This window comes from Symphalangus syndactylus, chromosome 2, assembly GCF_028878055.3.
Source record: "Symphalangus syndactylus isolate Jambi chromosome 2, NHGRI_mSymSyn1-v2.1_pri, whole genome shotgun sequence".
NCBI classification, from domain to species: domain Eukaryota; kingdom Metazoa; phylum Chordata; class Mammalia; order Primates; family Hylobatidae; genus Symphalangus; species Symphalangus syndactylus.
In genome coordinates, this window is record NC_072424.2 from 87616515 (window position 1) to 87640960 (window position 24446).

General features: G+C 38.9%; 1 protein-coding gene across 4 annotated transcripts in view; it reads left to right on the plus strand.

The window, feature by feature from the left end:
- The window catches only part of FIG4 (FIG4 phosphoinositide 5-phosphatase), a 131181-nt gene that overhangs the window by 66277 nt on the left and 40458 nt on the right, over positions 1 to 24446 (plus strand). For all 4 annotated transcript variants that reach the window (XM_055261116.2, XM_063631009.1, XM_063631011.1 and 1 more), the window contains 7 exons: positions 350 to 483; positions 2187 to 2303; positions 4035 to 4080; positions 5080 to 5228; positions 6797 to 6963; positions 16994 to 17132; positions 24301 to 24359. In XM_055261116.2, coding sequence (XP_055117091.1) covers positions 350 to 483; positions 2187 to 2303; positions 4035 to 4080; positions 5080 to 5228; positions 6797 to 6963; positions 16994 to 17132; positions 24301 to 24359 — 811 coding nt within the window. The remainder of the gene's footprint in view (positions 1 to 349; positions 484 to 2186; positions 2304 to 4034; positions 4081 to 5079; positions 5229 to 6796; positions 6964 to 16993; positions 17133 to 24300; positions 24360 to 24446) is intronic.

Genomic DNA, 24446 nt, shown 5'->3' on the forward strand with positions numbered 1-24446 from the left:
GCTCCCTTCTTCTGGTCCTTGGGAGGGATCTCCTCTGTCAGAGTCGGGTGTGGAGTGTGTGGGTCATGGCCCATGTGGGGTAAGCTGGGTTTCTCAGGGTGCAGGGAGGGTACCAGGAAGAAACCTGATCTCCTAGAATCTTCAAAGCTCATTAGCTGTTCGCTTTAATCCAATGGAGCATTTATTTCTTTGTGTTTTTATTATTTCTGATTATTGTAGCTAGGTTTCATTTTAGTATATTTAAGACTTGGATTTTTTTGTCTTAGCTTAGCTTAAATGTAAACATGTTGAGCCTGTTCCTCTGATTTAAGGGAATTAGAACACTGAAAATGTTTAATTTTTGATAAAGGAACGAGAGAAAAGAAAGCATGAAAGAATTCTGAGTGAAGAACTTGTTGCTGCTGTGACCTATCTCAACCAGTTTTTGCCTCCTGAGCACACTATTGTTTATATTCCCTGGGACATGGCCAAGTATACCAAAAGGTGAATGATACTCATCTGTCTGGCTATGATCATTTCCTTTTCTTGTAATGAGAAGTAACAGGAAGCTGACCTCTATGATAAAGTAAATTTTATCCTGTTAATTTCCTTCATGAACCTGTTGAGGGGCTGTTTTGAGTGCATCAAGAAACTAACCAAACATTTTCTTTCTTTTGCCTATCATATGTACCATTTGCCAATTGTTTGAAATATCTAGTCATTTCAGAACATCTCTACAACTGTTCCTTAAAGGCATTAGTTTTACTTTTTTCTATATCATTCTGTCTCACTATTTAAACACTTTCTCAGATGTCACTCATGGATGAACCTGTGATAATTCCTGACTGTATATAGTAGATCCAAACTCCTTAGTGTAATGTCAAAGCCTCGTCATCTGGTTGGCTTCAGAATGTGATCACTTTTTATTTATCTCAAGGGCTGTTCTCTTCCAGAAAACTGAATTTTCATGCTCTGCCACAAATGTAGCAGCCAAAGTCCTATCCTAAGCCTCCATTCCTATTCTTCACCCTCCCTGGGATGCTTTCCCACCTCTCTTTTGTCTTTCAAGATCTGATTCAAAACTCATCTCTTCTAAGGAACTTACTTTTGTTAAATCTTGCATTGTCTTTTTGTTCACTTACTACACAATCATACAAGCTCTAGGTTTACTTAAGGTCTTATTTTTTAAAATGTTACTATATCGTTTTGTACTTATTATACTTTTTTCTGAGTCATTTTATACAGTTAGATACACACACACTTTCCCAGAGTATAAGTTTGGTTACAAGTTGTTGCCATTCATATTATTTTTTTATTATCATTTTTTAAACATAGTCTTGCTCTGTCACCCAGGCTGGAGTGCAGTGGTACAATCTCAGCTTATTGCAGACTCCGCCTCCCGGGTTCAAGTGATTCTCCTGTCTCAGCCTCCTGAATAGCTGGGACTACAGTCATGGCCACCGTGCCTGGCTAATTTTTTGTTGTTGTTGTTGTTTTTGTTTCTGTTTCTGTTTTTTGAGACGGAGTCTCACTCTGTTGCCTAGGCTGGAGTGCAGTGGCGCAATCTCGGCTCGCTGCAAACTCCACCTCCCGGGTTCATGCCATTCTCCTGCCTTAGCCTCCCAAGTAGCTGGGACTACAGGCACCCTCCACCACGCCCAGCTAATTTTTTATATTTTTAGTGGAGATGGGGTTTCAGCATGTTGGCCAGGCTGGTCTCGAACTCCTGACCTTAAGTGATCCACCCGCATTGGCCTTCCAAAGTGCCGGGATTACAGGCGTGAGCCACTGCACCCAGCTGCCATTCATATTATTTTCCAGTTTTTTCTTCTCTGCCACCTGCACTGTGCATGGTGCTCTTTTCACAGCCATTTTATGAATGTATATTGACTTGACAACTCTTGAGGACTGAAAGGCTTTGGAGAAAGCTCAGGCAGGGATGTTATATGCCAAGATTAAGGATCACCAATATTTGATATTAAGTTGCAGGTCTTTTGTGTTTCTTTCACATCAAATGTTGCTGGTTACTGAGTACATATTATATTCTAGACGTTGTTACATGTTTCTATCAAGTACCAGCCAAGAGATTTTAGAAATTACTTCCTTAATTATCATTGCTATAGACTTTACTGGCTTTAGATATAAGGATAAATATATATTAAAACTTGGCTTCTTCTCACTTTTCTCATTCTTCCTTCTCTCCTCAGCAAGCTGTGTAATGTTCTTGATCGACTAAATGTGATTGCAGAAAGTGTGGTGAAGAAAACAGGTTTCTTTGTAAACCGCCCTGATTCTTACTGTAGCATTTTGCGGCCAGATGAAAAGTATGTATGGTATTTTAAAACTTATAATAAATCATGATTTTTGCTCTTATGGGTATTCTAAATAGGGCAATTTGTACTGCTTGGAAATTGGATGAATTTAGTCCTGGGGGGAGGCACACTGCTCACATGACTGAGTACTGAATGTTCACTGGCGCATGGGAATTCCTTTGGTGGTTACCTACATACCTTGAGATGTAAGCCATGGGTTCTGCATCTCTTGCTTCATAGAACAAATGTTACATAAAATATTTCTGTAAGTAAAATTTCCAACAGTGAACTCTATTTTTCAGTATTGAATAGGAACAGATATTTTTTCTTATAGATTACATACTAACATTTTTATAAAAATAGTATTACTGTATTATAGTTATTCCCTCACAAACCTTTTATTACTATTTTGGGAGCTTCTTCAGATCAAGGATTTATGCTTTATCTTCTAAGAAACCAATACTGTGTATTTATGGCATTTTATTTTCAGTTAATGTAGTTAACTACAATCATAAGACAGCAAAAAAAGAACTAACTACTAGTATATATGTCTTTGGAAGTAATCCCTTTGTTATAGTTTGCATTGTTTGCACTTGTTTATTGTTTGAATTTTAGGGTACCCATGACAGGGGTCCCCCAAGACTACTCCCAGATTTCAGTGATTCACTAGGAGAACTGAAAGGACTCCGCCTATTGTATTCTGGCTATAATTTATTATGGTGAAAGGATATAAAGTGACATTAACAAAGGGAAAAGGCAAAAGGGGCAAAGTCCAGAGGAAACCAGGCACAAGTTTCCAGAGTCTTCTCCTCAGTGGAGTTGCATAGAACACACTTAATTCCCCAAGAAACAGGTTGTGAAGCATGGGTGAAATGTTGCCAGCCAAGGAAGCATGTTGGAGACTCTGTTTTTTTACTGGAGGCTAGTCACATAGGCAGCCTCTGCCTGGCGTATACCAAAATTATTGACTTCCAGAGGGAAAGAAGATATCAGGAAAAACCATATATTCCTACAAACCATTTCAGCACAGTGAGTCATTCTTACCAGTTCTGGGAATGGTGGAAACCCTCCTGAAATTTAAGTTCCTAGACATTGGCCAAGGGCCAACCTTATAAGCAGGACTTTCTAAGGATAGCAGTTAGTCCTGTTAGGTTAACTCTTTTCTGTACAGCACCTTCTTTTAAATAATTAAAATATTATCATCTATAGTATTTCATAACAAAACATATTCCTATGTATTCATTGCACATGGAGAAAATAAGTAGTCTCTAAATGGAAATCTGCAAAACCAACCAAAGAAATATAACAAAGCCTCCATGAATAAAAGCTGGGGGAGGTAGAGAATCCTAATGTTGAGCTGGGAAGGCTAAGGCTTGGAAGATTTTATTAGAAAGATGCTCTACAATTATTATTCATGTGTATAGAGACAAACAGGAATTGGGTTTGAATGAAGGCAAGGGAGATTTTGGTTGAGCATGGGTAACAAAATGCCAGAGTGGGCACTCGGGCAAATTAAAATGCCCCTTTCCTGGACTGTCTTTGAGGAGAGTGTGGTAAGCAGTCTGCCTCAGTCATTTGCATGTTCACTTACCTGAAAGAATGAGAGTAGGCAGGATCAGCTGATTTTTCAGGAGCCTTCAGCTCTATTACTTTAATTCTATGATTCTTAACAAGGAGCTGGTACCGAAAATACATATTTATTCTGCCATTAAGTTTTTTAAAAGTGTTTATTTTTAAACATAGGTGGAATGAACTAGGAGGATGTGTGATTCCCACTGGTCGCCTGCAGGTATACACAATATTATAATTCGTAATTAATGGAATCTGTATCCATTGTGTACTGTATGTTTTCTGTAAGCAATTGTGGAGAGACCTGTATCTTATTTAATGCAGAATTATTATTTGAGAATGATTGTTAAAAGACTTACTTCTAGTCTTTAATGCTTATGAAAAATGTGTAGCTGGCTGGGCGCGGTGGCTCACGCCTGTAATCCCAACACTTTGGGAGGCCGGGGCAGGCAGATCACAAGATCAGGAGATAGAGACCGTCCTGGCTAACATGGTGAAACCCCTGTCTCTACTAAAAATACAAAAAATTATCCAGGCTTGGTGGCATGCCCCTCCAGTCCCAGCTACTCGAGAGTCTGAGGCAGGAGAATCGCTTGAATCTGGGAGGCGGAGGTTGCAGTGAGGCGAGATCATGCCACTGCCCTCCAGCCTGGGTGACAGAGCAAGACTCTGTATCAAAAAGAAAAAAAAAATGTGTAGCTGAAATAATATGTCCTATGGATTTTTTCTATATATTAAATGTTATTACTGGAAATAGAAACACAAACAGGAACATGAAAAGAATAAATCAGAGTGACTTTGGAAAAGAAGCCAAGTGTGTATACTATATATGTTAACTATGCTTTAGGAATGATATGGCCCTAACCACTGAATATTTAGGTTGTATAATAAGGAGATGGGTCAGAAAAAAGCCCGTATTTTGCTAATTGGTGCATGTAGAAATTGTTAGCTATTTGTTTTATTTTGTTAAACTAACAAAGTAAATTCAAATATAGACGAGAAGATTTAATGATGCTGTTACAGCAATATATAACCTTATGCAACTTTAAACATGTTCTTCATTATTTTGACTTTACATAAAACTGAATAATATTTGTTCAGGAATAACACCTGCCCACAGACTTTTTTTTTTTTTTTGCTTCTTAAAGAAATCTAAAGTAGTATGGAAGTTCTTTGGTGATGGAATAATGGTTGAAAATCTTAAGGTATTTCTCTTTAGACTGGCATCCTTCGAACCAACTGTGTGGACTGTTTAGATCGCACCAACACAGCACAGTTTATGGTGGGAAAATGTGCTCTGGCCTATCAGCTGTATTCATTGGGACTGATTGACAAACCTAATCTACAGTTTGATACAGATGCAGTTAGGTAAGTCTTATTTTTTGCTATTTGAATGCTGATAATGGCAGAAGGCAAACCTGGTTACTAATAAGATTTTTTTATGAAAGTGTTTCTACTTTTAGCTTCTCAAAAATTATGTTGCTAGAAAACATTATTCAAACTAATTCTGTTTTCCTTATATTTTCTTCTAGTAGTTTTATAGTTTTTGGTCTTATGTTTAAGTCTTTAATCTGTCTTGAGTTGGTTTTTGTATACGATGAGAGACAGGGGTTCAGTTTCATTCTTCAGCATATGAATATCCAATTTTCCCAGCACCCATTTGTTGAAGAGGATGTCCTTTCCCCAGTGGATGTTCTTGGTGTCTTGGAATAAATATTTCTGTTAAAAATTTGTGTATTCTTGCCATGGTTTGGGCTTTGGGTTTTTCTTTTGTTGTTGTTGTTGTTTTTGCTTGTGTTAATTATGAATAAACACCACATTCTTTAGATAAATCCAAAGTACTTAGACAAACTAGTGGGCATTGTTTTAAAACAAATCCAGATGGCATTTTAAAAAAGAGTACTGTGTCTTCATACATACTAAAAATCTAAGATGTAGAAAAGATTGATTCTTCATTAAGGATTACTATTTCTTCATTGTCTATTGGATCTGTGACAGTCCATGAAGTATTATTTTTTGAAAATACATTAGTGATAGCTGATACTGGTCATCGGAAATTGTCATAAAGGCTCAGCTGAGGAAAGTAATCAGTTTACAAATGGCCACACCAACAGATATCACTGCACTGGAAATATTAACAGACACTTGAAGAAACACAAGTTTCAAAAGTACGTATCTAAGAAAGAATATGGTTTCTTAGTCTGCTGTGATCTGAATGTTTGTGTCTTCCCTAAGTTCATATGTTGAAATCCTAACCCCCAAACGGATGGTATTAGGAGGTAGGACCTTTGGAAAATGAGTAGAGCTGAGAGGAACCGTCATGACTGGGACTAGTGTCCTTATTATAAAAGACTGAAGAGAGCTAGCTTGCCCTTTCTATCATGTGAGGACACAGTGAGAAGACCATCTGTGATCTAGGAAATGGGCCCTCACCAGACACTACATATACCAGCTCCTTGATCTTGTACTTCCCAGCCTCCAGAAATGTGAGAAATGTTTGCTGTTTATAAGCCACCCAGTTTATGGTGTCTTGTTGCAGCAGCTCGAATGGACTGACACTGTGACAGGAGCATATTCTTTTTTCAGAGGCAATTCAGAGAGCACAGTACATTCTGTTACGGGAGGTGAATTGCTCTGGCAGACTGCAGAAAGTTAGGAGTCTTTAAGTATGGTTAGAAACAACCTGGTCTGTCTTTGGTGGGCCATGTTTTTGGTGCCCCTGCTTCCATTTTAGTGTTTTCTATGGCTTTGGTATTTACTGGAATATCACTCTAAAATATATTAGCGTTTGCATTTATTTGCAAGATGTTGAAGAATCTAACTTGAAAGGCTCAGAAGAATTTTTAAAGTATAAGACTTGTTTGGAGTTTGGCTAAGTGAATAACTTGTGCTTTGATTTTAGTGAAATTCTTTAATATGGGGTTTTCTTTTTTTAGGTTATTTGAGGAACTCTATGAAGATCATGGTGATACGCTATCCCTTCAGTATGGTGGTTCTCAACTTGTTCATCGTGTGAAAACCTACAGAAAGATAGCACCATGGACTCAGCACTCAAAAGACATCATGCAAACCCTGTCTAGATATTACAGCAATGCTTTTTCAGGTAATTCTGAAGTAATAGCTATTTTTAAGACTTACTCCGAAGTGCATTTTTTATACGTTTTTTAAAGCTATCTGGCTCAGTAAAATTAAAATTAAATATTTTAAAAGTTTAAATAAAACAGTCTGTCACTTAGAAGGTGCTCAGTAAATATTTGTCCAATAAATGAATGAATAAACATTTGTATTTTAAATAGGACACTTTTGCATTTTGGCACCCATAATTAGAGTTTTTATATAATGCAACACACTTTAATTCCTTGGCTTCTGTCTCTTTCTATTTTTCTGCTTGCAGTATATAGATAAAATTTTTTGAGGGTGTTGAGTCATTTTTTTAAATAGGGTTCAAAGTCTCGACAATTGTCTAAGAGTGTAAATATCACTGAATTTTTTAAATGTCAACTAGAAACAAATTGTGATATTAGCACTAAATTATACTCATTAAATTCTACTGTTTTATGACTTGTGAATACTACATGTAACGGGTGTTGAAATGGTGCTTCTCCTGCCTCCATTCTGATGGAATTGCCAATACAATAGATATCACAGACCAAAGTGATTGTGAGACAAACCCCCATGCACAGAATTTATGAAGGAGGTGCTCAGTGATTGATTTCATGAGTCTTCGGCCCTTGTACCAGATTAAGGATAGAAAAGTTTACAAAATATGGAGAAGAAGATTAGTAAAGAGGTCCTTGGGGCCGGGCATGGTGGCTCATGCCTGTAATCCCAGCACTTTGGGAGGCCGAGGCGGGCGGATCACGAGGTCAGGAGATCGAGACCATCCTGGCTAACATGATGAAACCCTGTCTCTACTAAAAAAAATACAAAAACTAGCCAGGCATGGTGACAGGGGCCTGTAGCCCCAGCTACTCGGGAGGCTGAGGCTGGAGAATGGCGTGAACCCGGGAGGCAGAGCTTGCAATGAGCAGAGATCGTGCCACTGCACTCCAGCCTGGGCGACAGAGCAGGAAAAAAAAAAAAAAAGGTCTTTAGGACTGAACTGCAATCACACCCACCCTCGGTGAAAAGAGAGTGGGCTTCAACAGGACTCTGGGTGAGCTTGACGTGGTATCCTGCTGTTGAAGAGACCCAGCATGTAGGCCTTGGACTGTTGCACAGCAGATCTGAAGCAGAGGGATGGGCTGAGGAGAGTGTGCCACATTGGGAACTGTCTGCATTCCTCCAGTTGGGTGGGCCAAAGGATACTTCAGTGTTGACTGGTAACCGGATGTGGGCCTCATGGAGGAGGGTGCCAGCATGGGGTTGGCCTGGGTCCTGGCCAGTAAGGCCCCTGGAAAGACAGAGGGACCTTAGCAGCAAGATCCAGGAGGTAAACGCTGGATACCTAAGGAGCCAAGGAAGGAGTTACAAGAAACTGCCTGGTAAAGGGAATTGTAAGAGAGTCCCCAGCGCTGGCAGCTTCAGAAGCATCTGGGAAAGCATCCATAAGAGTCAGCTGTCCACATTTTCTAGGCCCAGAGAGTTTGCAAAGCTGGTCTCTTATGCTCCTGTCCAACTGTATTAGTTTTCTGTGCTGTGTAACAAATGACTATAAACGTAGCAGCTTAAAACAGTACACATGCATTATCTCACAAGTTCTGTGCATCAGAAATTTATGCACAACTTAACTGGGTCCCCTGCTTAGGGTCTCTCAAGGCTGCCATTGAGAAAGAACCACTTCCCAGCCCACGTGTTGGCAGAATTCAGTTCCTTGTGGCTGTAGGACTCATAGCAGCGTGCTTCTTCACAGCTGACAATAGGATGAGTGTGCTAGCAAGACTGAGTCTTATAAATGTAATTTAATAATGGGAGTGACATCCCGTCATCTTTGCCATATTTCTTTGGTCAGGAGCAAATCATAGGTGCCCCTGACCACACACACGGGAAATCCACATCCATTTCCTAGGGCTGCTGTATCAAAACAGCACAAACCAGTGGCTCAAAACAGTAGAAATGTATTGTCTTGCATTTCTGGAGGCTAGGAGTCTGAAATCTAAGTGTTGACAGGGCCGTGCTCCCTCTGAAAACCCAGAGAGGAGAATCCTCACTGGCTACTTCTGTCATGTGCTAATATGTACATATCCCTCAGGGTGTATATCACCATGAAAAAGGGCATCTGTTCTTTTGCCCTTTCCTGTGGTCATTGTCCCTGTAATAGGGGTCATTATTGATGCTTAAGGATCAAGTAATGTGCTTTTTTTTTTTTTTGAGAGGGAGTCTCGCTCTGTCCCCAGGCTGGAGTGCAGTGGCTCAATCTTGGCTCACTGCAAACTCCACCTCCCGGGTTCAAGCGATTCTCCTGCCTCAGCCTCCTGAGTGTAATGTGCTTTTTAATAAGAATAGAGGATAGACAGAATGACTGTGTAGCCGTCCATGTTTAAAAAAGAAAGGAGTAATATAAAAGATAAAGATAGTCTGAGAAAATGATGTGCACAAATGGAAAGGTAAGGCAAAATTATGCACAACTGAAAGAGGAGCTACTATGAAAGGAATGATTTTATGAATAATGTGGCTAAAACAGGCTTCTTTATTTTAAGAAGCATGGTGTCATTGGGATGTACAACTTATTTTTAAATTACAATGGGTATTATATAATGGTGACAATACAGAAGAATTTTCTTTAAACCACTCAAGACAACTTTGCAAAACTTAAATCAGTCTTCTCGTGTTATGCCTCTGGGCTAGGCAGGAACATACTGATTAATTAGATTAAAAAAAAAAAAAGCGCTAGGCACAGTGGCTCACACTTGTAATCCTGCACTTTGGGAGACCAAGACAGGAGGACTGCTTGGCCCAGGAGTTTGAGACCAGCCTGGGCAACATAGTGAGATCCCATCTCTACAACAAATACAAAAATTAACTGGGCATGGTAGTGCATACCTGTAGTCCCAGCTATGTGGGAGCCCAAGGGCAGAGGATCCCTTGAGCCTAGGAGTTCGAGGCTGCAGTGAACTATGATCGTTCCGTTGTACTCTAGCCTGGGTGACAGAGTGAGACTCTCTCTCAAAAAACAAGCAAACAAAAGCAACTAGAATAGTGAAATTAGGTTATTAGGAATTTTACCCTTGGTTTATGTGGATGGACTGATACTATGGGGTCAACTCACCTGACCCTTTTTTCTATTCATTTTAAAAACTGTTCTTGAGGCTTCACATGCTAGCATGCATGTTGGTCTAGGAAGCACCTTTTAGTTTTTAGTATAACTAGTTACATAGGGAGTTGGAGGATGCTTTACAGGGAAAGCATAGGTATCTCTTCAGATGTTAGGGAGAGCTTTTAATTCCCTTAAGGGCCTTGCTAAGCTCTTTCTATTTTTTTTTTTAAATGCAAATTTTTAAGCCTGGATTTTCTTGCTGAAGCTTGTTGAATTTAAATCCTATTATTAAAAAAAGATAAGAAACCTACAGCAGTTAATAATAGATCTGCTGTATATATATGTGTGTGTGTGCATATATATATATATATATATATGCCTAACATAAATATGTACACCCACATGCGTGTGCATAATTTAAATGTAGTGAATGTGTGTGTGCATGCATGGAGGGGAATCATATTCTCAACAGGGATCTAAAGAGAAAAGCTCCCAAGGTGTGTTAGGTCGTTTTTGCATTGCTATAAAGAAATACTTGAGACGGAGTAATTTCATAAAGAAGAGAGGTTGAATTGGCCCATGATTTTGCAGGCTGTACAGGAAACATGGTGCCATTATCTTCTCAGTTTCTGGGGGGAGGGCCTCAGGGAACTTTTAATCCTGGCAGAAGAAGGGGGAGCAGGTGTCTCACATGGCAAGGGGTGAGGGGAAGGAGGTGCCACACACTTTTAAATAACCAGATCTCTTGAGAACTCACTATCGCAAGGAGTGCATCAACCCAAACACCTTCCACCAGACTCCATCTCCAACATTGTGGATTACATTTCAACACCAGAGTTCGGCAGAGACAAATATCCAAACCGTATCACAGGGTCAGGATTTCAAAGCTTATCATGCGTGGAAGGCAGTGATCCCAGAAGATGGTGCTGAGGTGGCTTCACCTGGCATTATGATAGTACTCTAAAGGACTGCCAGCAGTTTCTTCCCCTTTCTGCTCACTGCTGAAAGAGGAACATCAAAGGGAACATGCTGAGAACATTTTAATTTATCAAGAATAGTGAGATAGCCTTATGAGGTTATCCTTCAAACAGCAGATTGTGAGTTAATAAGCTGTATTTTGCAATAGGAGAAATAAAACAGTTGGAAAAATGTTTTGTTTTCATAATGTTTGTTTTAACACCCTTGGTAACTTTTGTTAAAGCCCAACTCTTTCACGTCTTCTGCAACCAAAGCAGTTATACATGGCAAGAGAAAAGTTTGTAACTTATTACTCTTAAACAGACTACAGTTCTCCAAAGGACAACTGACTGTCCTGTGACATTTCCATAGTAAGTTCATTCTTCCACTCTCCAAAATGACTATTTCATAACTTGTCCTCTCTCCTTAAAGCTACAACACCTCAGTTTCATCTGATGACCTTGCTTCATGCTTCAGTGAGAAAATAAGTTATTGGAAGGGAACTTCCTCTAATTTTTTTTTCTTTTTTTTTTTCTTCGAGACGGAGTCTTGCTCTGTAGCCCAGGCTGGAGTGCAGTGGCGCTATCTCTGCTCACTGCAAGCTCCACCTCCTGGGTTCATGCCATTCTCCTGCCTCAGCCTCCCGAGTAGCTGGGACTACGGGCGCCTGTCACCACGCCTGGCTAATTTTTTGTATTTTTAGTAGAGATGCGGTTTCACCGTGTTAGCCAGGACTTCCTCTAATTCTTACCATCAAACGCAGAGGGCGTCCTTTTCTGCACCCATAGTTTCTACCCTATATTGTATTACCATGCTTGTGGTGGCCCTGCTCCATCTTAAGTCAAGCCTTGCCTTTTTCTTTGAATCCCATGCCTTCTTGTGTTCCCTAACTATATGCTTGTTGCTGTACATCATCAGTTTCTCCGTCTCTAGTGCATCATTGCCATTAACATAAAAGCATACCTTAGCGTTTTCCATCCACCCTTTCCAGCTATTCCTAATCCCATATGCCCCTCAAACCATAGTCCTATTTTTCTGCTCTCATGAGCAAAACCTCTTGAAAGGATTGTCTCCACCCTGTTCTCTCCACCTGCTCCACTTGGCAACTGCCCTGCCATGACACTGAAACTGTGCTTGTCCAGGTTACCAACAATTCCCACATTGCCAAATCTAATGTTTACTCTTCTGACTCCGTCTTACTCAACCTTTCAACAACTTTCGTCACAGTTGACCACTTCTTCTTTCTTAAACTTCACTTTGTGAGATCGCTCAGTGGGATATTGAGATCTCTCTCAATAGGAGAGAGTCTCAGTCTCCTATTTTGACTTCCCCTGCCGTGTTTCTAAACCCTTCTTTTTTTCCAGTTTTGTCCTAGGGATATCACATTCAGCTTTTGACCACCATGTGTTTGTCACTCAGATTTTTATCTCTAACTTTAACTTCTCATGAACTCCAGACTCATTTATCTAAATGTCTACCTAGCATCTCCTCTGGGATATTGAATTAGTTTTTTTGTTTTTTGTTTTTTGTTTTTTGTTTTTTGAGATGGAGTTTTGCTCGTTTCCCAGACTGGAGTGCAATGGCGCGATCTCGGCTCACCACAACCTCCGCTTCCTGGATTGAAGAGACTCCCCTGCCTCAGCCTTCCGAGTAGCTGGCATTACAAGCATGTGCCACCACCCCTGGCTGATTTTTATTTTTAGTACAGACAGGGTTTCTCCATGTTGGTCAGGCTGGTCTTGAACTCCCGACCTCAGGTGATCTGCCCGCCTCGGCCTCCCAAAGTGTTGGGATTATAGGTATGAGCCACCATACCCGGCCATTGAATTAGTTTTTTATCATTGCCATGACAAATTACTACAAACTCAGTGGTTTAAAACAATACCCATTATCTTAGAGTTTCTGAGGATCAGAAGTCTATGGACACAGCATTACCGAGCTGTATTCCCTGCTTAGGGTCTTACAAGACTAGAGTAAAAATGATGTCACGTGACATTAACATGAAGTCAAAATGTCAGCTGACCTGGGCTCTTACCTGGAGGCTTCCTGGCTCATTCTTATTGTTGGCAGAATTCCATGCAGCTATTGGACTGATGTCCCATGTCCTTGCTGGCAGTTGGCTGGGGGTCACTTTCAGTTCCTAGAGGCTGCTGCATTTCTTGGCTTGTGGCCTGCTCTATTTTAAAGCCTACCACAGTGCACCAAATACATCTTGTGCTTCAAATCTCTCTGCCTTCCCCTCCTGCCTTCCTCTTCAGCCTCTAAAGGATTAATGTGATTACAGTGGACCCAACCAGATGATTTAGGATTTTTCTATCTTGCAGTTGATGATAAGTAACCTTAATTACATCTGCAAAGTCCTTTTTGCCATGTAGTAGAAAATATTCGTGGTATGATACTAGGGAGCAAAGGTCTTGGGGGCCAAATTTCTTCCTACCACAGATATCTAACAAAATCACAAACTTACCATTTCTGAGACAGAAACTCTTGACTCTGTCTCAAGTCCGTTTCTCTACTTGTTTTTTTCTACTTCAATACCCATTGATCAATTCAGAAAACGTAGGAATTCTCCCTGCATTATTTCTTTTCCTCATCACTGTTCCCCAATCCCATCTATCAACAAATCTTGTTGGTTATACCTCCAAAATAATATCTTCCGTGTTTCATCCCTACTTCCGACACGCTAGTCCACACGGCCACAGCCACCCACTGTTATCTGGATGGCTGCAGGGGTTTGCTATTCTTGTTGTTTGTTTGTTTGAGTGATGTCTTACCCTGCCACCCAGGTTGGAGTGCAGTGGTGCTATCACAGCTTACTGCAGCCTTGACTTCCCAGACTCAAGTGATTTTCCCACCTCAGTCTCCTGAGTAGCTGGGACCACACCCGTCTAATTTTTATTTGTTTATTTATTTTTATTTTTTTGTAGAGATAGGGTCTCCCTATGTTGCCCAGGCTGGTTCCTAACTCCTGGGCTCAAGTGATGCTCCCTCTTTCCAGCCTTCCAAGTAGCTGGGACTATAGGTGTGTGCCACCATGCCCAGCTCATATTTTTTATTATTTTTGTAGAGACAGAATCTCCCTGTGTTCCCCAGGCTGGTCTCAATCTTGTGAGCTCAAGCGATCTGCCTGCCTCAGCCTCCCAAAGTGCTGGGATTACAGGCATGAGCCTCCATGTCTGGCCATTTTTTTCAACTACTAAAGTAATATATGTTAATTATACAAAGTACAGAATGGCTCACAAATAAATCATATGATCCCTACCTTCCAGAGATAGCCACTTGTATATTTAGGAGAACATGATCCTTCTGGTTTTACTATACCTGTAATTTATAATCTGCTTTTGCTCTTTTAGATAATGTAACGAATCTTTATAACCTTAAATATTCTTCTATAACATGATTTTTAGTAGCCCTATGGGACTCTATCTTTGAGAAGCATCATAATTTAGTTATATGCTTTGTGCATTTAGAGTCGTTCTGAACAAACATCTTTGAACATATACCTTTTTGCATATTTTGATCTTATGAAAAGTTCAGAAGCAAATTTATTAGGTCAGAGGGTAAAAATAATTTTTAGTGCTTAAAATATCTATCTATATATTATATAGATATATATTTGCCAAATCGCCTTTCAGAAAGGATGTAACAGTTAATGTTCCCCTTGGCAGAGTATGGGAGTGCCTATTTTGAAATGTATTTGCCAACTTAATGGCAGAAAATGGTATGTTGTTCTAATTTGCATTATTTGATAACTAGTGAAGTTGGATTTTTATATATCCATTGGCTGTTTCTGTTTCTTTTGAAAATTGTGTGTACCTGTTTTTCTATTAGGGGTTAATCTGTGTCTTTCCTACATTTAGTTGGTATTTATTTCAATGTCTGATGTAAGGTAGGGGTCTAACATCATTGTCCCTTCTGCCCCCACCCCAATACTATTGTACTGTTTATTGAATAATACTTCCTTTCATTGATGATTTCAGAGGACACTGTATCATAAACTTAATATTAGAATAAGAGCTATTTGAGTTCAAAAATGAATTTTTTCTCTAATTAAAAAGAATTGTTATATTTAAACCTGATCTATTTAAATATAGTGAGTAGTAAAATTGGCTAATGTTTAACCTGTTTGAATGGTATTTGAATGGCGCATATTCTTTTTTCCCTTAAAGCACAATTAAACATAAAAGTGGCTAATTGTTTTGCCCTCTTATGCACAACCGCAGAGAGCCTACCAGTTTTAAACCGTTGTTCATATCCAGAGTACCACTATCTTTCTGGAGGTGATTGTTTTATTTGCAGTCAGAAGTAGCCAGGAGAAGATCCTTGGGCTCATTAGGGCTGGCTTTATATCTCAAGCTTAGGAAGTGACTGTAAACATCATACATGTATTTTCAGTTACAGCAGCAGTACTTCCAAAAAGGCTTCTTTATGATCCTTTGAAAGAATATTCTTTTTTTGGCTATGTTTCTCACATCTTACATTTTACCATACTTGCTAAAAATTAAAGGTAACTGCTGTTAAAGGATGAAAGAAACTCTAGAAAACGTGGCTGAAAAGTGGAAAGCTTCTCTAGATTATATTAAGATATTTTGAGGTACTACGTAGAATGAACTATTAAGTGCTATTAAGGCTATTTAAGAAGCATAAAGAATGTAATTACTATGAGAGCATCATGTTTACTTTTGCATTATGTAAAGAGGGTACAAATTGGGGCAGTAATGTATGCATTATTTAATGCTTGATGTTTTCTCTCAACAAGTGCAAAGAAAGCCCCCAGATGTGCTCAGCATATAAACATGTCCCTTTTTATATATTACTTTTAGCCTGAAAGGTAAGTGCTGTTTTAATGGAATGCTTCCTGTCTAATATCTGAAATACATGTTTGATGTACCGTATTTCATATTTCATTCATTTAGTTTTGCTGTAATGATCAAATAACCCAATGAGAACAATGTTGCTAATTTCAGATATATCTTGTTCACTGTAACTGTTGGAAGAAAATTGATTTTATAATAATGTTACCTTGTTACAAATGCAGTCATTTCTACTGTGCTATCTTTTTAGTTCTATGCTCATTTTTGGAAAGAGGTTATTATTTATATTGTGGATGTCTGCCACAAACTTGAATATACAGGGCTCTGAGACAAGAATAGAAAGAAGGAAATGAGGAGAAAGAACGAAGGACACTAGGGAGGAGAATGTCAAATGGGATAGGTGGTTCATGAGACCACTTCAGTGCATATTATCATTTTTACCAAAAGATAATTAGGAAAAGGAAGAGGAAGTAAAACATACACAGAGTCAGTTTTGTTACTTCATAGTATAGTTTAAAAGGTAATTTTGGAATGCTTGAATAGTTAGAATGAGGCTGTTATCATGTGCCTTCTCTGCCTTCATTTTCAACCACAAAAGAGAATGGGCCAGGCTCACAGCTGACAGGGACAAAATGTGTTGTAAACATTGTCTCTGTTAAAGAAAGGGAGAGTATCTTTTCAAGGATTAAAAGTGGAGACAATGAAACTGACTTGTTCAAGGTTGTGCAACAGAATATGGATAGAAATTGGGTCATTTTATTTGTCTCCGAAGTCTCTGCTTGTCTTTGCAATAAAGTGCAGATACATTTACTTCAGGTAAAATAACAAATGGTGAGGATGTATTTTCATTTTAAAAATAAAATTGCTATCTAAGGTATTTACTATCTGAGTTCTTAAAGATGTTTAAGTGTCTCCAAATTCAGCAAGCAGTTTATGTTCGCTATCATCTGTATATTTTATGAGAGGTATGGACCAAAGAGGAAACATTTTGAAGCAAGATTTTAATTCTGCTCCAAATCTTGGTAACTTATGTGTGTGTGTATGAAGTATTTGTATGTATTTGAAGTATAAATACTACTTTTGTACCACTGTCCTCCTAAGAAAATATTCTCTTGAGTTATATACATCGGTAATGGATTTTCTGAAATATATATTTTGCTTTTTAGATGCTGATAGACAAGATTCCATTAATCTCTTCCTGGGAGTTTTCCATCCCACCGAAGGGAAACCTCATCTCTGGGAGCTCCCAACAGATTTTTATTTGCATCACAAAAATACCATGAGACTTTTGCCAACAAGAAGAAGGTACTTTTCTTCCTAGTCTGTAATATAAACTCCCATTTGGTGTTATTTTGAATATGAGATACTTTTCATTTTGAGAAATCATAGGCTAAAGTAGTCAGTTTTATTTTTTTTTTAATTTTTAAAATTTTTTGTGGGTACGTAGTAGGTGTATATATTTATGGGGTACATGAGGTGTTTTGATACAGGCATGCAATGGGAAGGAAGCACATCATGGAGAATGGCGTATCCATCCTCCCATGCATAAAGCAGTCAGTTTGGCCACATGCTTGCCATGAGTTCCGTAATATTGATGTCCTGATAGTAGGTTGGGGAAAATGTGATTAGCAATTGTTGTTTTGCATTTTCTCTAAGATATGAAGTGTCAGAACTTCATTGTTAAACAGAAGTTGTAGCTCCACTAAAGCAAACCAACAGTATCATCTTTGAGTGTTTCCTACAAACTTGAAACTCTCAAGAACTCTAAGATGCAGAGAGTCGGTCTTAGATTTTTCAAGTGTGACAGCTAAGCAGCATGTACCTTGTAATTCCAATATTCTCTCCTCCAGGGAACAACCAGTCTCAGTGACACTGGGAAGATGGGAAGCTAGAGCAGTGCTACTAGCTAGCGTCAGATAGCCACTTTCATGTCCCCACCACTCACATGCTTGAGTCACTTGCCAGTACAGGTTATTTCGAGTACAGTTAAATTGGTAATATAATATTCTCAGAAGAAACAAACAGTTTACCCGAAGCAGTTTAGTGTGATGCTCTGTGGTGTGAGCCTCAGGATCAGGTAGAATTGAGTTGGAATCTCTGCAGTTCTGTGACCTGGGTCAAGTAATTTAAACTCTCTAAGCCTTATTTTCCTTATCTGAAAATGTAAATGCCTGGACACACCTCACCGAGGCAGAGTCCCCTGCCTCGGCCTCCCGAATAGCTGGGACTACAGGTGCCCACCACCACGCCCAGCTAATTTTTTTGTATTTTTAGTAGAGACGGGGTTTCACCATGTTAGCTAGGATGGTCTCGATCTCCTGACCTCGTGATCTGCCCGCCTTGGCCTCCCAAAGTGCTGGGATTACAGGCATGAGCCACCGCGCCTGGCTTCTTGCAGTTGTTATTAAGTTCTGTGTTGCTTCAGGAATATTTAAAGTATTTGGAAGGTCTCAGAGTTTGTATGTTTCTCAAATTTATTCTTATCAATGCATATTATTAGAATAACCAACTTAATACTTGAGCTTACTGTCCCTATAAATGGAGCACTGCTAATTTTTACATTAAATTTATTATTAATAAAATATTGTTTATATGAATTTTTGCTGTTAAAAAATTTGAAATTTTATTTGTTTAGAGATGGGTATAAATACCTATATTTATATTTACTGATGACAGTTAACTATAGGTAAATATGGTTGATTTTCTGAAATTTTTTATTACTTTAAAATATTGAAGCTATTTAGATACAGCTTGGGAACAGCCATAACTCAATTTTCCACTGCAGAAATTAGCTATGTATTAAAAGCATAATTTAAACCCCTTTCTCACCTTGAGTTACATAACGAAGGCAGGGGGTTTGGGAGTTTATATGTGGGAATAAAAGGAAGCTGGTATTACATCCCCATTTTCTAAAAAAGGAAATTGAGGTGCAGAGATAATGTCTTGGCTAAGATTATTCAGTTAGATGATTCAGTGAGACTCAGCTCTAAGCCTACCACTGAAAATAAAATTGCATCAAAGTAGATAATATGGCTTACTCAGTTGGTTTAGATCTCCTTTTTCTGTTTGTTTGGTTTTTTTTCCCTCTAGAATGTCAAAATTCTGAAAACTATTTTTTGGTGTCAGGGGAAGAGGGAATTGATACTGTGCATAAACAATTTTTATAAATACTGTAAGATAAATTTCAGTGGGTTTTTAAAAAAATTTTCTAGTGTCACCCACCTGTACAGGTTATTTTGCTGACAGTTAAAGCAGCATTACAATTCTCAAAAGAAATGAACAGTTTACCCAGAGGCAGCAACAGGACAAGAGCATGGAGCTCAGGCTCACGTAGAGCTGAGTTGGAATTTCTGCAAGTGTGTGTGGCCTGCGACCCATTAACCTCTCAGCCTCATTTTCTCACCTGTAAAATGGAGATGACTATACATACCTCACAGGGTCATTGAGGCTTAAATGGGAAAATATATGAAAAGTGCTTAATACTAGGTCTGACACAGAATAAACCCTGTACTGAAGTAGCCAGGCTCTGGAAAGCCTGCCTCCAGTTAATACCTGGTGACCTTGGGCAAGTCACTTAACTGGTCTCATTCTGTTTCCACATCATTAAAATAGAGACAATAATAGTACCTAACTTACAGCTTTCTCTGAGAATCAGATGAGATCATATAAATGGTTAGCACCTAGCAAATACAATAGGTGTTAGTACTGTTATTGTCTTTTGTTTGTTTGTTTTTGAGTCAGAGTCTGGCTCTGTCACCTAGGCTGGAGTGCAGTGGGGTGATCTCGGCTCACTGCAGCCTCTGCCTCCCGGTGCTCAAGCCATCTTCTCACCTTAGCCTTCCAAGTATCTAGGACCACAGGTGGACGCCACCACACCCAGCTAATTTCTGTATTTTTGGTAGAGACTGGGTTTTGTCATGTTGCACAGGCTGGCCTCCATCTCCTGGGCTCAAGCAGTCTGCCCATTTTGGCTCCCAAATTGCCGGGATTACAGGTGTGAGCCACTACACCTGACCTGTTACTATTCTTTAAGGAGATAACGTTCCCTAGTTTTTAACATTTATTAAAGATCATACGGGATGCCCATAAAGTCTGGAAACTTAGATAATGTGACTTATTAATGTAATATTAATAAAGACTTTATTATTTATTCATGAGTGTTTTGAAATTTGTGGCATGCTGTATCTTATACTGTGTTTATCAATGATACAGGAATGGTATAGATAATGGCGTGGCATATCTATGCCATGAAATAATATTTTTCTTGCACAATAAGGGAAGAGGGAATAAACCTAACTCTACCTAGAGTTCATTGGAACAAGGTCCTCTTGAGATAAGTACTTCGATGACACAAAATCTCACATTTATTGATCTGCCTAAAACCACTAATTGAAACTTTGTTCTGAATTTGATTAATATGGCATAGAATCATCTAAGATTCCATCTAATGAACTGTTGTTTAGAATGTCACCAAGATGTTTTTAGGTATTAAGCATTAATTATTTCATTGACTCCTAGAGTTGGGAGATTTCTTGGCCTGCCCCCTGTCTGATATGTAAGTTCTCTTTCTGTTTCCCTAGGGAGAGAGAGGTAATCTGGCCTATGCTTGACAAGCTCTTGTTTGTCAACTGTTGAAGAGGCAGTTGTTTTGGAACAGTTCACTTACACAATTCTTCCTCACGTCATGCTGAGATCTGCTTCTCTGTAATCTTACCTATTAATCCCAGTTAAAGACCTTAAAAACAAGATTTCCTCATCCACTTGATAATCTTTTAAATATTTGAAGTTGAGTTCATACGCTTTCAAAATCTCTTCTTCTACTGGTTAAATAGCCCCAGTTTCTTCAGCTGTTCCTCATATGCTGTGGTTTCAAGGCCCTCCAGCATTCGGAACACCCCTCTCCTCTGTGTATATTCCAGTTGAGGTCAATGTTCTTCTTAAACTGTGGCCCCCAGGTCTGGGTCCAATAATGGTCAGCGTTTGGTCTGATTTGTGCTAGCTGTTGTGAGACCACTGGGACTATCACTCCCCTTGTCCTGGATGCTGTGTTTTCATTGATAAGCATAAGGTCACACCAGCCATCCTCAGCGTTGCCATCACAGTGTGCACTCTCCGAGCTTCCTGTCTGTTAGAACTCCTAAGTCTTTTTAACATGTGCCGCTGCCACCCTGCCACATCTGTACCATTCTTGTCATGTTCGTATATGCTTTGCCTACTTCCAAAAAAAGTATTGAAATGTGTATCCTTTAATGAATACTTTATAGCTTTATAGTTTCTTCAGATTTAATCAGTTGACCATCTTGATCCTAATTCAAGTACTTGATGAAAAATGTTGAGTAGAGTAGGGTAAATGGCAGAACCCATTGATTTCTATCCACAGACAACTCCTTCCACATAATATTGTTTAGTGCCTTTGATTGTAATCATTTAAACAGCTGTAAGTTCAATTAACTATACTGTTGCCCTGCCCATATTTCTCTATCTTGTTCACAAATATTGATTGCTCTGCTGACATTCATGAATGTTTCAGAAGCCTCCCAAGTTAGCTAGGGAAATTAAAGACCGTCTTTAAAAATTTTCCCTAACCTTCCTATGGAACCGAGAACTCTTAATACTAGGAACTGAAAAAGAAAAGAGAATCTGACTTACTGGCTCTTCAGTATGCAAAGAAGGGAGTGACACTAACTTGCAGTCTCTTATTTTCTGATCCCTGGTCCAAAAGCAGGTTTCTGACCCAGTGCATTGTTCTTCCTCTGGATAAATGTACCTGGTAGTAGAGGTGGTAAAGATTCCCCTATCTTGGGCTTAGTCGTCTTGGATGCTCTGATCCTCCATCCATTTTAGCTTATCTTCCCCAAGGCAGATATTTCTTTGCTTCTGAGACTCACCCAAAAGACTTGGAATCTTTTAAAAGTGTTGTTAAATTGCTACATATTGCTAAGGGAAATACAATTTAGTAATATTGTTTAAAAGTTTATGGCCTAGTCTTAAATCATGAATACATGATTATCTTTTCATTTTTGCTCACCGCAAGAATTCTGAGTTAAAACACATTTTTTGTAATGTCTACTTCTTCCTAAGCAAGCTGATTGTAAGCAACATTCTTTAGGGAATTTCTCATATACTGATAACTTCTCTACTTTACTTGTCCGCCAGTGTTAGGTCATCACAAAATTATATTTACTCAGATGCATGCATACACACATGCATACACCCCTCTTAAACAATTAGTCCATGTCTTTTCCATTCCCCTGATCTGACAGTCTGATTTTCCTATTAGGAAAGGAAATGATATTAGCTTGGTGTGGCTTGTTTTTGTGAATAGATGTGAATTCAGAGAATGCATTGGCCATCTTTTTAGGTCATTTACAACACATCTCGATCTCATATTTGAATCTGTTATGTTGCTGGGATCAACATCACTTATATCACTTGTTGATGTCTGGTTTTTGGAATCTGTCACCCTCTCACTGCTGAGCATCAAGACTCCTGTTATCCTCAGCAAACTAATGTAGGAACGGAAAACCAAACACCGCATGTTCTCACTTAGAAGTGGGAACTGAATGATGAGAACACATGGACACATGGTGGGAGAGAACAACACACACCGGGGCCTGTGGTGGTGAGGGTGGAAGGGAGAGCATCAGTATGAATAGCTAATGGATGCTGGTCTAAATACCTAGGTGATGGGATGATCTGTGCAGCAAACCACTATGGCACACATTTACCTATGTAACAAACCTGCACATTCTGCACATGTACCCCTGAACTTAGTTGAAAAAAGTAAATAAATAAATAAATTCTGCTAAATGTAAAAATTAAAGACAACATTGGCCCATTTCCAGTATCAGCTCCATGTTTCACTGTTCCTTAAAGATTGTAGATCTCAACTACGCCGGGACACTGGCCTGCTTGTAGAGACGCTCTAGCCCCTCCTTCTGTCTTCTGGGTTGTACACAGTTCCCTCTTATGTTTTTTCTTTCAGGTGCGAAACTTGTTATGGCTAGGGAGGATAGAAACAGTACTGGAATTAAGTAGCTCTACTTTCTCTGTCATTGCTTTCAGCTTGGCACTTTCAACACATAGAGCAGTGTCTGACACATAGCAGGTGCTTAATAAATGTGGAATGACTGAATGAATTTTTCACAAGCAGCAGCCTTATCCTTGCTCTGTTCTTTTCATATTCAAAGCCTTGTTATTGAAAAGGGGTTGGAGGGTCTGCCCCTTTGGTTTTGCTCAGGAGTTTGTCATAGATGCAGAATCTCAGGCCCCACCTACTGAATCATCTGCCTTTTAACAAGATCCCAAAGTGATTCATATGCACATTGAATTTTGAGTAGCACTGCTGTAAAGCATAACTTCAGTCTAAAACAAAACTTTAGGAACCTTTCCGGTTAGAACAGTGATTCGCCCCACACAATTCATTAGGCTTCATATTCCTTTTTTCATCATTAGTGGTTGTGTATTCTGCTTGCCATCTCTAGGAGAGTTCCCTATGTTGCCAGTTTCATTTGGATACTTTCCCATTGCTTCATAATCAGGATTATTCAAGATTGTAATTTCAGCTTTATATTTTTAGAAAGCCTTTCATTTATATTAAAATCTCTTTTTAGCAATTCTTGGCTATAGGCTCTTTTTTTAATCTTTAGAAATCTGATTTTTAAAAAATTCTTCTTCTCCCTAGCTCTCATGAGCTTTGACATATATCACTTTTCCTCTAAATATTCATTTCATTAGAATTTGATTGAGAATTAAATTAGGTGTTCAGAGAGAAGGCCACTTAGGATTCTTTCAGATTCTTTGCTTGTAGCAGACGAGCCTTCTAGCAGAAATCCAGACGGTTGACATTCTTTACTATTACTCTGACTAGCTTCTGTAATCAAGTAGCACATATTTACAGTTAAAGAATAACAGGGTCTATACTGCTTTCTAAGGGAACTTGTTCGTTAGGACTATCTAATTCATTCCTTAATGATTTTGCTTAACTGTTTTAACTATACACACAGATGTATACATATACAGCAGAGTAGATTCTAACTATCAGATAACTACACGCAAGGGAATCCTGGTTGTAGGACTTGGGTCAAGGTCCCACTACTCACCTGGTGGCAGAGTAAGTCACTGTAGGCACAGTCCCTGGGAGAAGTTAACAGCAGTTCATAGAGTCAGCTTATTACATTCTAATCCTTTTTAGCTAAAAGTAAATAACATCAGAGCATCTTGACTCTCAGGTGTATTCATGGCATTTTTGTAGATCTGCAACATAATTGAAGGAAGAAAGCAGTTGGGAAGGGAATTACCATGTTGAAGACCTACTGTGTCAAAAGCTTTGCAAACATGTTTTAAAAAGAAAAAAATTAACTTTGAAGTAGGAACATGTTACTGTAGACCATATAAATTCTTCTATCCAGTAAATTTTAGAAAACCAACATTTACATTTGGTTCATCTTTTTTTTTAATTTTTATTTTATAGTTATACTTACTGGTGGACACCAGAAGTGATAAAGCATTTACCATTGCCCTATGATGAAGGTAAGTAACTGTTTGTGTTTTAGTTTTTACACTAACATATTTTGGAATTATACCTTAATGAACTTGAAGCGTTAAATCCTTTGCACA